The sequence below is a fragment of the Anarrhichthys ocellatus genome, unplaced genomic scaffold, assembly GCF_004355925.1.
Source record: "Anarrhichthys ocellatus isolate YVR2014 unplaced genomic scaffold, GSC_Weel_1.0 scaffold173, whole genome shotgun sequence".
In the NCBI taxonomy this organism is placed as follows: Eukaryota; Metazoa; Chordata; class Actinopteri; order Perciformes; family Anarhichadidae; genus Anarrhichthys; species Anarrhichthys ocellatus.
Genome location: NW_022280203.1, coordinates 1,651 through 15,955, shown reverse-complemented (window position 1 = coordinate 15,955; position 14,305 = coordinate 1,651). Strand labels below are relative to the sequence as shown.

At 41.3% G+C, this 14,305-nt stretch overlaps 1 protein-coding gene across 1 annotated transcript in view; it reads right to left on the bottom strand.

The window, feature by feature from the left end:
* The window catches only part of sycp1 (synaptonemal complex protein 1), a 12,417-nt gene extending 5,443 nt beyond the window's left edge, over positions 1 to 6,974 (bottom strand). The window contains 33 exon segments of the mRNA XM_031878327.1: positions 18 to 125; positions 216 to 287; positions 411 to 464; positions 540 to 541; positions 957 to 1,104; positions 1,183 to 1,269; positions 1,373 to 1,447; positions 1,534 to 1,626; positions 1,707 to 1,817; positions 1,902 to 2,018; positions 2,119 to 2,181; positions 2,274 to 2,336; positions 2,416 to 2,478; positions 2,563 to 2,644; positions 2,728 to 2,774; positions 2,893 to 3,031; positions 3,129 to 3,232; positions 3,365 to 3,469; positions 3,564 to 3,680; positions 3,780 to 3,841; positions 3,938 to 4,005; positions 4,098 to 4,282; positions 4,373 to 4,467; positions 4,948 to 5,056; positions 5,143 to 5,216; positions 5,360 to 5,426; positions 5,548 to 5,606; positions 5,701 to 5,774; positions 5,861 to 5,928; positions 6,067 to 6,231; positions 6,348 to 6,391; positions 6,469 to 6,553; positions 6,846 to 6,974. Of these exon segments, the coding sequence (XP_031734187.1) occupies positions 18 to 125; positions 216 to 287; positions 411 to 464; positions 540 to 541; positions 957 to 1,104; positions 1,183 to 1,269; positions 1,373 to 1,447; positions 1,534 to 1,626; positions 1,707 to 1,817; positions 1,902 to 2,018; positions 2,119 to 2,181; positions 2,274 to 2,336; positions 2,416 to 2,478; positions 2,563 to 2,644; positions 2,728 to 2,774; positions 2,893 to 3,031; positions 3,129 to 3,232; positions 3,365 to 3,469; positions 3,564 to 3,680; positions 3,780 to 3,841; positions 3,938 to 4,005; positions 4,098 to 4,282; positions 4,373 to 4,467; positions 4,948 to 5,056; positions 5,143 to 5,216; positions 5,360 to 5,426; positions 5,548 to 5,606; positions 5,701 to 5,774; positions 5,861 to 5,928; positions 6,067 to 6,231; positions 6,348 to 6,391; positions 6,469 to 6,553; positions 6,846 to 6,974 (2,934 nt within the window).
* Between the last annotated feature and the right edge of the window lie 7,331 nt (positions 6,975 to 14,305).

The following is a 14,305-nucleotide window of genomic DNA, read 5'->3' as shown; positions in this document are numbered from 1 at the left end:
AACATAGAACAACTCACCAAGAGATCGCTTTGATCAGAGCTGTCGGACTTGAAGTCGAGCTCTATGGTGCTGTTCCCCCAGCGCTCTGCCTTCACAGCAGAAGGAGGCGTCCTTATTCTGTACGACTGTAAAGGAATTCAAAGAGGCAATGTCAGCAAAACTCATTCATATTTTTATTCATTTTTGGGACATTTCAGAAAAATACTGGATATTACTTTGATGTTTGATGTTCCGCCAACTCCGCTTGCAAAGCTTCTCGGGGCTTTCACGTCTTCATTGTGAGTTTCCTTCGATACAAAGTCAGCGTCAGTCTGAGTTTTATGATTATGAATGCTACAATAGTGACTAAACTCTTATGCTATACTGGTCTTCATCATCATATCAAGGTTTACTTTATGAATAGATGAAACTGTTGTCTTTGGGGTTGTTCCACACAATGTTCTGATGGATTCAGTGTCAGATTGCTTCACCACAGAAGACATCAAATGTTATCGTAGTGTGATTTATCTCTTGGCAACGAGCTATCGCTCAGCAATAACCTCTAGTGACTCGTTCACACCGCAGTCATTCACTGTTGACATGCAGCGCATACTGAGGGACAATCCCCCTGCACATGAATGCACACACACAGTCTTTGCATGCACATGCACACACATCAAAACCTCCTCCGTGGTTTTTCTCCACAGTTTATGTTAATAATGAACAGTTTGTCTGTATGAAAGGGGCACATGCTGTTTAACGGTTATAAGTGGGACTCTGAACAGGTGAGCTCATACACAACGTCCACAGTATTTGTACTCAACCTGTCTTGGACATGAAAATGCATTAAACTGCCAGCTACAATTATACAAGAATGCAACATAAGTTAAGACAATTTGATGATTTGATTTCCAACTCGTCTCAACATGTACGAATGTGCCTGAAATAACAGTCTAAAGAGCTGTGTTAGCTTGAACTCACAGCTTTCTTCTTAAAAGCAGCTCTTCCCTCCTCTCTGCTGTAGGGAGTCCTCAGGGCCCCGGAGAAGTCAAACATGTGTCTTTTTGGAGAGCTGTCTTTTGGGGTCTTGGAACATCTCCTCTGTTTATAGTCTGAGGCGGGTGACTGGAAATGGAGAGATGAATTCTTGGTAAGATACAGGTGATGACAAACGTCATCAGTGGTTCCTGTTAGATGGTGTACCTGCTTGGTCCTTGCTTCTGACAGCTGGGTGACTTTTGTTGATGCTATTACTTTCTTCAAGTTAGTCAGCTCCTTCTGCACATTTTCCTAAAAGCAATGAAAAGTGTTTCTCAAACAATAAACTGTCAAAAAGTTAACGCATTTCAGTGAAAAGCCCCAAAAGATGTAACTGATTCAAAGTGTGACGTACCTTCTCTGTTATTTCTGTCTTCAGCTGTTGCTTCAGCTGATCATTATCTGCCTTGTGCTTCGTGACGTCCAACTCCTGATTTTCACAATTTTAGTTTTGCTTATAATTTGATCTAATTTATATGTAAATAAACATGAATTCATAATTCTTCAGCAACATACCAGAGATTTCCTGGAGGCCACAATCTGCGTCTCTTTCCTCTTGTTCTCATCGAGCTCTGCGTCCTTCTCTTCAACCATCCGGTCGTACTGGCTCTATCAACACAATGCAACATGTGTTTGGATCGACTGTCATGCTGGAAAAGACCAAAACCTTAACTTCACAATGACCGTACCTTATGTTTCTCCATGAGTGCGACCATATCGGCTATCTTGTGTTGACACTTGACTTCTGTGTCTTCCTTGTTCTTGGCGGCCTCTACTGCTGTTAATCTGAGCTTTTGGAGCTGTAAAAAAAGGCTGTTTTTATTGTAATTTTGTATTATGAGGAACTTAAAATGTGGTAAATAACATAGCACTGTATAAGTAACCTCATTCTCAAGCTCTGCTGCAAAGGAGGACTTGGACTCAAGAGCCTTTAGCATGTTCTGATGGTCTTCTTCGTTCAGTCGTTTGAGGCTCTGGGACTCCTCCTGAAGACTGTTGATCTGAAGACAAAGACAAACATTTAAATCATACAGGGCTATACTTATCATTTCAATGTTTTATATCAATATTACATGCTGTAACATTAAAAAAACAACATACCACAATTTCAAGTTGACTGGATTTCGCATTCTCCTTTGCTATTTGTTTCTGAAGCATTTTATTCTGAAAATATACAATTCCACTGCTAAATAAAATATATAAATATGCAACACCACCATTTCCTGTACTGTAAATGTAGTTTCACAGTCACAAACCTTTTTCTGGAATCCCTCTTGGGCTTTAAGTTTAATCTCAAATGTTTTCCTGAGCTGGCACAGCTAAAAAACAAACAACTTCTTGTTATTCACACAAACTGATCGATAGTATTAGCATTTCACGTTTCACTTTTTCAATAACCTTTGTTTCCACAGATTTGATCCGATTTACTTTTTCTGTAATTTCCTCCTGCAGATGTTCACACTGTAGACAGAGATCACAGAGAAATCATCCTTTCACACTTCAGAACTGTGTTACTGTTGGTATTGGGTTGGTTGGCATACTTACATTTTCTTCAATCTTCTTCTGTAAAGTCTCGCTTTCCTGATATGTTCCTTGGCTTTTGGTTTTAATGGAGTTTACTTCCTCTCTATTTAATGAAAACATACAAATATTAACCTTGAAAACTACACAATGTCAAACCTCTTTCTGTCTCTGAAGTGAAAAACTCACCGTAAACATTGGTTTTCTTCTTCCAGTCTTTGAATTTCTATTGAGAGCTTCACGACCAAAACAGTCAAAACAGATTCCAGCATGTTATTCATATGACAGCCAGAAATAAAAAAACAAAATCAGACAGCTAATGCAAACAGCTAATGTACAAAAGCAAAAGATCACATGTGAAAGGATGATTCAGACCTCCATGTTTGCCTCCATAGCTTTCACATCAGAAGATCCGCTCTCAAGCTGCCGCTGAATGGCTGTCTTCTCACACTGCAGCTCATTAAAGGTGGAGGATAGCTTTTTGTACTTCACTCTTAAAAGGACATAAATGAAACATTAGACATGAACTTACAACAGTTGAATGTAATATTTGATATGCTAATATTATGTAATGTAATGGAAGAACTCACCTATGCTGCGTGAAGTCTTTCCTCAGTTGCTCCATCTGAAAGGTTTGCTCTTTATTCTGATTTATTTCAGTATTCAGTTGCTCCTCCAGGTCTTGCACTTTGATCTGAGAATGAATAAAGAACAGAACGTGGTGAAGCCACGTATTGTGTATATATACACAATATCACTCAATATTTAAAAAAAAAAAGATCTGAGCTGTGGGTAACAGCTGATGAGAAGTAAACCAAATAAAAACCTCTGTCACTGTGGCCTTCTTCTTTAAATCCTCTTGTGCGTTTTCAGCAGCTTCTAAGGTCTTCTTCAGTCGATCCAGTTCAGCGTTCTCAATCTCTGCTTCATCCTTTATAGACAAAAAATGTTACCTCGGGCTTCTGTATTAGACTGTGGTATGAACATAACTTTTCCTTCTGAGATGAGTGATCTATATGTATCACCTTAAATAGCTGGACTTCTTCAGTTCTCCTCGACAGCTCAGCTGTGAGTTCCTCCACTCTGAGTTCAGTGGTTTCATTCGTAGCCTTCATGGACTCAACGGATTTGGATTCTCTCTCCTAAGAACAAGGAAAGCCTACGATGAGTGCCTTTAAGTTCTCGTCCTTTGTGTTCGAGCTATGACAACTGGTTGAGAAACAAACTTAAATCCACCCTACCAGTTTATCTTCAAGGATTTTGATCTGCTCATCTTTGTCTGCACTCTGCTCTCGGCTCTCTCCTGTTGAGTAAAACATATTTATATATTATTAGCGTATTTATTAGCGTGAAAGAGCAGCAAATAAAATATCTACATACTTCCCTCAGTGAGGCTTACCTAAAAGTGTGTTTCTCCTCTCAAGTTCTTTGTTGCTTGCCGTAAGATTCTCCTCAAGGTCCTTGGTCCTTTAAAGTGGGTCATGACAGGAACAAAGTGGTATGAGGAGAAACTGTGTTTGGTCAGAAAAATGCTCTGAATTGACACAAGTTATTTCTACCTCTGTATCTCTGCTGCTCGTGAACTCTGGAGCTCCTGAAGGCTTGTCTGAATCTCCTCCAACTTGTCTGCTTGCTGATGTTTCACTCTAGTGAGCTCCTGCAAGCTCAGGTCTTTGTTTTCAATCATCTCCCCATATTCCTCTTTGCTTTGGGCCAGCATTGCAGCAATAGCTTCACGATTTTTCTGAGGAATACGACTCATTTTTTATCAAAGCAGATAACGCACGAGAGAGCCAAGTTTCAGTGAAAATGGCAAGAATGTGAAAGCACTCACCTCCGTGTCTTTAGAGTGCTGCTCTGCAGCGTTCAGTCTTTGAAGAAGGGATTCTTGTTCCTGTTTTGAGCTTTTTAGAAGTTCATCTTGTTCATCTGTAAGCCAGTAAATACTTAATAATCACATCTTTAGGATCCTTCTCTAGTGATCCTTCAAATAACAAAGTGTACTAATACTAACAAATATGTTTTATAGTAATGCCTGATTTCTGCACTTTTAGTGTAGTTTTAATAACCAGTCATCCTGAAATACTGAGACCAACAAGACATAAGATCCATTATAACATTAGTAATAGTTCAGTCAAAGCTTATCTAACGTTTTAGACAAAACCTGGAGAACCTTGTTAAGTTCATTCAATCATAATGCTTACCAACTATTATTATCTTTAATTAAACCTAATTCCTCATTGAACATTTTCATTCTCTTCATCACGACTACTGGGAATGTTCCTAAAATCATTGAATGACGTTTAACAAGAAACTTTGTTTTGGGAAATAAAAGAAACTTTACCAAAAATCTAAAAATAAAATTGACTGTAAAAATATACAGCTGTGAGCACCTAACCTTGATCTTACTTGTTGCCTCTTGAAGTTGTTCGCAGTGCTTCTGGGTTTCCTGGAGATCAAGCAGGAGTTCTTGTAGTTCTTTTTCCTTTTCCTTGATTTGTGTTTGAAGCACTGCAGCCTGCGAATGTGAGCGTCAATCCTTAAGCTGTTTGTTTCAGAAGTTCCCAAATAAAGTGATCTAAAAAAGACTTTTATTTTACTGACCTCTTTCTCCTTCATGGTATATTCCTGATGAAGTTTTTCTTTTTGATCTTCAAATTGCAGTAAATCCTCTTTGACTGGAAGAAGACAAGATAGTGGTTGTTATCTTGTTATCTTGCTTGCCAATCAATCAATAATTTCTCTTCTGTCCTTTGAGTTATTCCTGACTGATTGAAATATCCTGCAGTGAAAAGGCTTCAGCAATAGTAACAAAACCAACCTTTCTGCATCTCTTGTTGATCAGCTTCTGCTTGAATACGAAGGCTTTCAAATGCTGCGATCACTTTCTACAGATGAAAGGTTACATGTTAGCTGACCATCAAACCATATGTCAGACTGTTTTACTGACTCCTGTCCAACAACAATGATCATTATTAAAAAAACTTCATTGTGATGTAGATATTTTACCTGAATACTCCCACTGTTTTCCGTAAAGAGGTGATGTGTTTCTTCTCTTTCGGATTCAACTGGAAAATGTAACGATTTGTTATGCAGCAATGTGTCCTAATTCTTAATAATAATATGGCTGGTTAAGACACTTATTGAGGCACTTTTACTTACATAAATGCATTTTCTCAGCTGTCCGCTGGAAAGTATCTTTGAGTATATTACACAAGTTCCTTGTGCCGTTGTTTCTGTATTTAAAAAGTGTAATAAACAAAACATTTATACATCTACAAATTAGACTGTCATGTCTATTTGGCTTTCACAGAACACTTACTTGTTCCTCAACTCCTCATTTTCACTGATCTGTTCCTCCAGCTTTACGCTGAGACTTTCACTTCCAAACTGTAAAGACAGAACAGACGTAACACATACCACTATAGATATCAAAGGGTGTTAGAGTATGCTGTTCCTCTTTTATCAATAATCCTCTGATTAAAAAGAGAGAGAGAGAGAGAGAGAGTGACAGATGAGGATACACACCTGTAGTTCTTGAATGGCTTTGCGCTGAGTTTCAATTGTTCTTTTGTTTTCTTGGAGTTCCCTTTTCTTTTGCACAGTGTCAGAGTCAACTTTAACCTTCCAACACTTTATTTTGTCAACTTCATCAAACAGCTTGGAGTACAGCTGCCCCGGACTGCAATTATTCTGGGGAATATTTACAATGATGGGAAGTAGATTTACATGCTTTTGAATTAACACTTTGCAAAGGCCAAATCTTTCCTATTCATGCTTCACATTTTTTTGTATAATGAAAATATTACCTCGCCCTTTTCCATTGGTGGCACAACTTTCATCCTGGAGATTTCTTTAGAGGAGAGACAATAATCAATTTATTATAAGATGTTGTGATAGTTTGCCAACTTGTTGTTTAATAGAAAATACCTGGTCTAGTTGGTTTTGTTGGTGCAACCGCACTTGTATGGGTGAAAGGCATGCTCTGCTCTTTTTCAAAACCTTTGCTGTTACCCTAGGGGAAAACGGCAAAAATGCTTAGTCATCACCTGTATTCTGTGTTAATGATTACTGCCTCTCAGACAGCTGCATCTGTTCATCAATGCATTCAGCCTACTACAAGGATAAGGGCATACAAGAACACATACTGTACGTTAAAGACTTCCACTGCTTGAAAGGAAAAGATGTGGCTTCATTATTTTCGTGCTGAAAGACTGTCAGTGCTGAGCTAGCATCAGTGTTTTACCTTGACGTTATTCATTAATGTTTGTTGGTGGTTGACTGTTGGCGAATTAAATTAACGTTACCTGCTGCAATGTATTCATGAAATCACCACAGTTCTCTACGGTTTCCTGAGGTCGAACCGCAGATACCTGTCCGTTATTCCCCCTGGAGGGTACCAACAGCTTGAAGTTAAATCCCCGGGGTCTCTCCATCCTGAAACGAGCAATAGAGTAACGTCAGTTTACCGAGCTTTAACGTAACTCTTATTGCAAATTTGGACATTATCAAGAGGGAAAGTATGACATATTTAAGCTATATAAAGTATGACATATGACATATTACATAACCTAACGGTGACCCGTTGGCTAGGTCAACTACCGTTAAGCTGATTAGCTTGTTACCAGCAATTCCGTTTACTAGCTAACATTATTAAGTTAACCGACGTCGCTTGAAGTTAATTTATTTAATGTTAGCTAACCTCACTTACCTTCAGTAATTCGTTCAGTAACGAAATAATACCAAAATATCTGCCCGGCAAACCATTTACAGTTGACAGGACGTTCTTCGGGTAACGTTAGTCCTCTGTGGCGTTTGCTATGACCATGACAAACCGTTACAACTGCTAACGGTTTCAAACTGACGACCGTATGCAGGCGCGTGCTAGAATACTGCTGTTGGATTCTAATACGTTACATTAACGGTTTATTTCGACCTGTGTGTTACATTGAAAGATGTATCCATTATCAGACAACAGGGGCATAGTTCGGATTATCTCTGTTAGTTGGCTAGCTCCAGATTGCTATTTTTTCCGAGTCCCAGGTCAACATTATGTTCTCCAGATGCTCAACTGCCCGCAGATGGTTGTTGAACAAAAGGCATATTCTGACCCAGTGGCGGCCGGTGGAAAATGTTCTAGGTAGGGCTGTGCCACATCCAATCAATTTCAGCAAACATCCCAGAATGATTTAATGCAAAAAAAAAAATGAAGGTATCAAACACGCATTACTACTTTGCAGTTAAATATTTAACATTTATTCCAACATGAAAGAAAGCAGTAAATAACACTTAACACTTAAACAAACACATCAGGACATCGTATTTTTGTCCCCCTCACAAGCAATTCAGTATAATATAACAATATATATATATCATATAATAATACTCACTATAATATAAAACACACAGACATATATAGATATATAATTATTTATTTATAACTATATATCCATTTCTCAGACAGGTGCTTCTTATCCCATAGACCGCTGTGCTCGTTGAAAATAGCATGGAGTCTGGCGTAATAGTCTGCTACAGTTTCACCAGGCTTTTGCTTGCATGATGTTATTTTTGTCATGTTGATTCTCGGCGGGGAAGCAAGTGTCAAAGCTGTAACCAGTACGGTAATCATGTCTCTATATGCACCGTTGTCAGCGTGATCCCAGATGGTTTGTACCTGTCTGGCATTTCCTTGACAGGCTGCTCGAACCTTGGCAGAGTTGGCTGGGCCAAGTTTCTTCACGAGGAGGCGTCTGAGTTCTCCTTCAGTGGGGCTAATCTCACGGCAGAATACGATAACTTCATCACCAAACTTTGTGCCTGATGCTTGGGGGTCTGGCAGATGTGCCAGGGCGTCGGTCATGTCTCTGTCAGTCCAGGGTCTGTGGACCATCATTGCTCCATTTGGACCTGTCACTTGGACCATCAGGAATGAGAGTTCAAGTCTTTCCTCGTCGTCGTCTGTTCATGGTCCTCGTCCACTTCTGGTGTCACATGAGTGGTTGTAGGAACCTCTCACTGCGTCTCCAGTTGTTCCCAGGTCTTCGTGTGACTTGTCTGGGCTGCCTAGTTGGGACATGGCGTGTGCGGCCTGCTGCATGAGGTTGGCGACGGAGGAGATCGTGCTCGTGAGGTTGCTGGCAGGAGTGCTGGTTGGAGATGGGTCGAAGTCAGGCTGTCTTGGTGTGGGCGGGCCTTGCTGTGCTGCTGGACCGGGTGGAGGGGCCACATATGGTGGGGGTGGGGGAGGACATGCGTCGAGTTCAGGATCCACCCTGTGCAGTGAGGGATAGAGAGAAGAAGATTTCTGAGAAGCTTTATCTGCCTCTTTCTCATTTGGTTTATCTACTTTAGACATCTTTTTACACCATTTCTTTCTTTCCCTACTTTCAGATTCATCCTTCCGCATTTTCAAACTTCTTTTGTGACTTTATATCATTTCTGTAACTTTTTTAACCTGATCTGTTAAATGATCCTCCTTGAGGAAACCCACATTCATTAACCCATTCATTCAGATGTTAACAACTCATTTCACCAAACTTTTTCTTCACGAAAATGACATTAGGCCCTTCAGGTGGAGGAACCTGGTTACTTCCCTGTGCACCCATTTTGAGGCACAGTCAGTGTACACTTATACTTTAAACACAGTCGTCACCGTGAGTCTTTGGATTTGTTTAGGGCACAATCAAAGTTAAGCCGTTACCGAGACAGATTTATCCTTACAGATTCAAAGTCTAAGTCTAATCTTTTTCTTTCCAGTCTCCTTACGGATTCTTCGTCTTAGGTTAAAGGACTTCAGTGTTTAATGTCTAACTGTAAGATATTCAACCTTTAAGGCAGGCCTTCAACAGGGGGTCCGCGAAATTTTTGGTTGATTAGACAATTTTTTTTTTTCCCAAACATGAATCTGTCTATTATTTTAATAGTTCAGTATTGTATGCAAGATAACAGGTATGTCTATAAATGGCAGTGGCACAGCCACCCTACTCACTGTACCTTGCACGTGTTTAAAATAAAAACATGAATATATGAACCTGTGTATTATTTGAATATCTTAGTATTGAATGCACAATAAAGAGGTATGTTTATACATGGCACTAGGCCCAGTTTAATATAAAACACAATTGTATACAATATATATAGTCGGGGGTCCCTGCTCCATCTCTCTATCAGTTTGGGGGTCCTTGGCCTGAAAAACGTTGAAGACCTCTGCTTTAAGGTATTTAACGTGACAATCAAACACTCACCCTTTTCTCCCCGTCCTCCTTTACTCAGCAATATTCTTCGAACACTCCTAAAAGTAGTATCCTATGTTACCGTATCTACCCAACCTTTCACGAACAGCATTTATATGAGATGTCAACAAATATCCACACATGCCTGTTAAATGCTAATATGAATATTGACAAACATATTCTATTTCCTAAATCAGCGCACTTTTAAAATCCCAATTTGACATTAATTAAACAAATATCCCAAAACAAACAAAACAAACCTTCAGAGTCAATCTTCCAAATTTCAGTATCTCACCGGATGTTTAGAAGTCTATCTGGACTCAATCAGGTCCTTTAGGATCCCAGTGAAGATGCTCAGGAACCACTGAACGGTCCTCTCCAGAATGTGTGGGGCACAGAGGCAGGAGAAGAAACCTCGTGGATGATCAGTCCCCGTCAGCAGTCGGTTCCCGGTGATCTTTCAAGGGATCCTGTTCGTGATGCCAAGTTTGTGGTGGAAAAACGATTCAATAGGACCGAGTGAGTCCTATAATACTGAAACAAGAAACATTGAGAGAAGGAGTTGTTAAAGTATTTATTCTCTGTGCAGAGAAGGCTTCACCGTCATACTGACTGCAACACAGTCCGCAGAGGATGAGCCAAGAGTTCAGTTTGTCTCCTGCTCTTAAACATCTCAGCACACAGCAGGGGGGGAACATCAGTTATTTACATTACAACAGTGGTGGGCCGTCAGGGCCTGCAAGGCCTTCTCTGCTGGCCTAAACAGAATCACAAAGTTATAGCTATTTTATAATTTAATCATTTTTCTTAAATACACTACATGTATTATAATTTATAAAAATATTTTTACCATTATCTTATTTTCTCAATGCACAGCTCCTGTCTTCCTCAGTTGCTCTGCTTCCAGTGCAGCTTGTTTTAAGTAGAGCTTTTATCCAATCAGATTTCACCTCTGTGTCTCTAGATAAGAAGAGAGGCCCGAGGCCTGCAGACTCACAAGTGCATCCCTTTGCAGTTTAAGTGAATGGGGATGATATTGTTGATTGTCATAATCTTCAACCAATCAGATCTTTAGTTTGACATGTTGGGCGTATTGTTTGACGTGTCAGCGCCTGATAGCCGGCCTATAGCTACGTCAGCATTACGTCCAGTTGCAGCTCTGCCGCGAGGTGCAGAGTGTGCTGTGATTGGTCAGTGGGCGAGCACGTGACTAAAGTGAAACTTATGCTTGCTAGCATTCACTGGCTAAGGTTGTTAGCAGTCAGAGTTCAAGTGGAAAGATATGGAAGAAATTATGGCATTTTCAGTTTTTTTTTTTTTACTTAGCTTTGTTTTTTTAACATCAAATGGCGGAAGGAGGAGGAGAAACTGATTTAGTGGCGGAGTTACTGGGAACGCCTTTCTCAAGAAGGACATTTCCGGACAAACTGGACATAGTAAGAAATGGCCGGCCAACCCCACAGCTAGCAGCCCTGACCCAGCCAGGAAAAGGATTTGTGCGCCACTTTCAGTCAGCAAACTATGAACGGTATTCCTTGCTGACAGGGTCGGAGAAGAGATGCAAATTGTATTGCTGGGAATGCCTGTTATTTGCGACTGAACGTCTTGGTGTATGGAGCCATGCTGGATTTGGTAACCTGAGCAAGGCTGCTACGCGACACCAAAGTACGGCGGGACACGTACAAGCTACGGTGCTCTTGAAAACGTTTGGAGGGACCCGAGTGGATCTCCAGATCAACGAACAAGTTCGCAGGGAAACGGAGCTCCACATTGAAAAAGTTAAGAAGAATAGGGAAATACTGAAAAGGACCTCTTGCTGGAACTGAAACACACAGATGTACTGCACAGCCGCGTTATTGAACACTTTGTAAACAAAGACAGGAGGATGGACTTTGTATTTAAATAGAACAGCATTTGGTAAGTGAAACTGCTTTTGTTTTCTTTACATCTGCAGTGTGTTCATTTTGCCTGTCGTGTTGTTTATGGATATATCGTTCCTTGATGTAAATAATATTTGAATGGCACTTGCTCTTCAGTGTGTGCGTTGCTGGATTGTTTTGTCATGCTTTGTTGTGAATATATGCGAGTTCGCTCTCGTCATTGTGTTAATTACATCGATTTTGACCATATGCAGTGTCCGTTAATTACGAAGCATCCCGTCCTGCGTGGGTTTAGGGTCCGGATAATTGAATCAGTTTGGGCTGTTTTCTTTTACAAACAAGAATTCTGGTCTGGAGAAATGGGGATTGTGTGGCGATTGCTTAGCCCTGTTTGAATCAGTAGGGAACAGCTGCCTAAACGCTGCGGGGAGAATGTAGCGCGAGTTTGTGCGTGTTGTTTTCCTTACTGAGCTAGTTTAGCCTCGCAGAACATATGCGCCTCAGTTGTGTTTTGTTTTGCTTCCGGGGTCAGACGCTGACCCGGAAACTAAACAGACAGACAGACCGGAGTCTCCACCGAAAACGTTATATTTACCACAATTTGAGCTTCTGCATTTTCCAAATGCACTAGTATTGTTGTTCGGTTTGTAAGCCTCGTACCGAATGGTTTAAAATGAATACGTGACGTTACACCCCTAGAAACAAATAACCGTAGCTGTGGCGCCATCATGAGGTTATTTCGTGGTAAGACGGCAGTGAAGGCCCAGGTATAAAATGCACGGCCCGCCACTGCATTACAACAATTGATCAGCAGTTTCAAGCTCCCCATTGACCCCTCCAGTCATCCCCTTCCTCTTCTGAGCCTTGTCACATGAAGACATGTGTCTTTATTACCTTTGATTATCTCTGGGAATCTTCACACCTCAACATTCTTAAACTGCAACCCCCATTTGGTTACTTCCCCTTATCAAAGCAAAGGCAGAGATAACCCATATGGTCCTGTTACCACTCTCCTAGTTTACAATCATATGTCACATATATAGTTTTGTTAGTGAGTAAGGCACATAAACTAAATCACAGTAGAAATGTAGTAGCACAACCACATTTCCTATCACACATTGCGTCTGCATTTCATGGGAAAGGGAAGAAGACAGCATGGCTGATTTGGAACATTTGTGATGAAGTTTCTGAAACCTTCACCAATCTCAGCCAGCATCCAACATCAATAAGTGACCTGGACCTGGCAACAGTTAGAGAGATTTGTTGTCCTCATGTACGATAGATCAAGCGCAGTTACTGGTGTGGATGAAGCAAGACTGGATCTCTTTGCCCGCAAACGAAGGCCCCACAACTCGATTCCACCAACTCAGGCAGCCCCGGAGAGAACATTCAAAGAATCAGAATCAGATTCAGAATCAGCTTTATTGGCCATGTATGCGTGCGCATACATGGAATTTGACTCCGGTTACACATTACTCTCATCGTACATACACACATATGAAATATATACAATAAACAAGAGAAATATAAGAAAAACAAGGACATTTAACAGCTATGTACAATGTAAGTATAAATATATCCCAAACAAAAAGTATATGTATATATGATACAATAGTGCAAACAGAGGTAGTAGTGCAATATGACTTATTTATTGTTCATGAGAGTGACGGCCAGTGGAAAGAAGCTGTTCCTGTCTGGTGGTTTTGGCGTACAGAGCTCTGTAGCGCCTACCAGAGGGGAGGAGTTGGAACAGCTTATGTCCAGGGTGTGAAGGGTCTGCAGTGAACTTTCCAGCCCGTTTCCTGACTCTAGAGGTGAACAAGTCCAGGATGGAGGGCAGGCTGGAACCAATGATCCTCTCTGCAGACCTGACAATGCGTTGTAGTCTGTTTCTGTCCTGTTTGGTGGCTGATCCAAACCACACAGTGATGGAAGAACAGAGAACAGACTGGATGATGGCTGAGTAAAACAGGATCAGCAGCTCCTGAGGCAGGTTGAACTTCCTGAGCTGGCGCAAGAAGTACAACCTCTGCTGGGCCTTTTTCCGGATGGTGTTGATGTTGGGAGCCCACTTCAGGTCCTGGGATATTGTGGATCCCAGAAACTTGAAGGTCTCCACAGCGGACACAGTGTTGTTGAGTATGGTGAGGGGGGGGGGCTCCTCCTGAAGTCTACTGTCATCTCCACAGTTTTGAGCCTGTTAAGCTCCAGGTTGTTCTGACCACACCAGAGGACCAGATGTTCAACCTCCCGCCTGTACGCAGACTCATCACCGAACTTCAGGAGTTTAACAGATGGGTCCTCTGAGGTGCAGTCGTTGGTGTAGAGGGAGAAGAGCAGTGGGGAGAGCACACATCCCTGGGGGGCGCCAGTGCTGATAGTCCGGGTGCTGGATGTGATTTTTCCCAGCCTCACCTGCTGCGTCCTGTCAGTCAGGAAGTTTGTGATCCACTGACAGGTGGAGGCTGGCACAGTGAGCTGGGAGAGTTTGGGTTGGAGTATTGCTGGGATGATGTTGAACGCTGAGCTGAAGTCCACAAACAGAACCCTTGCATATGACCCTGGGGAGTCGAGGTGTTGCAGCATGTAGTGCAGTCCCATGTTGACTGCATCATCCACCGACCTGATTGCACGGTAGGCAAATTGCAGGGGGTC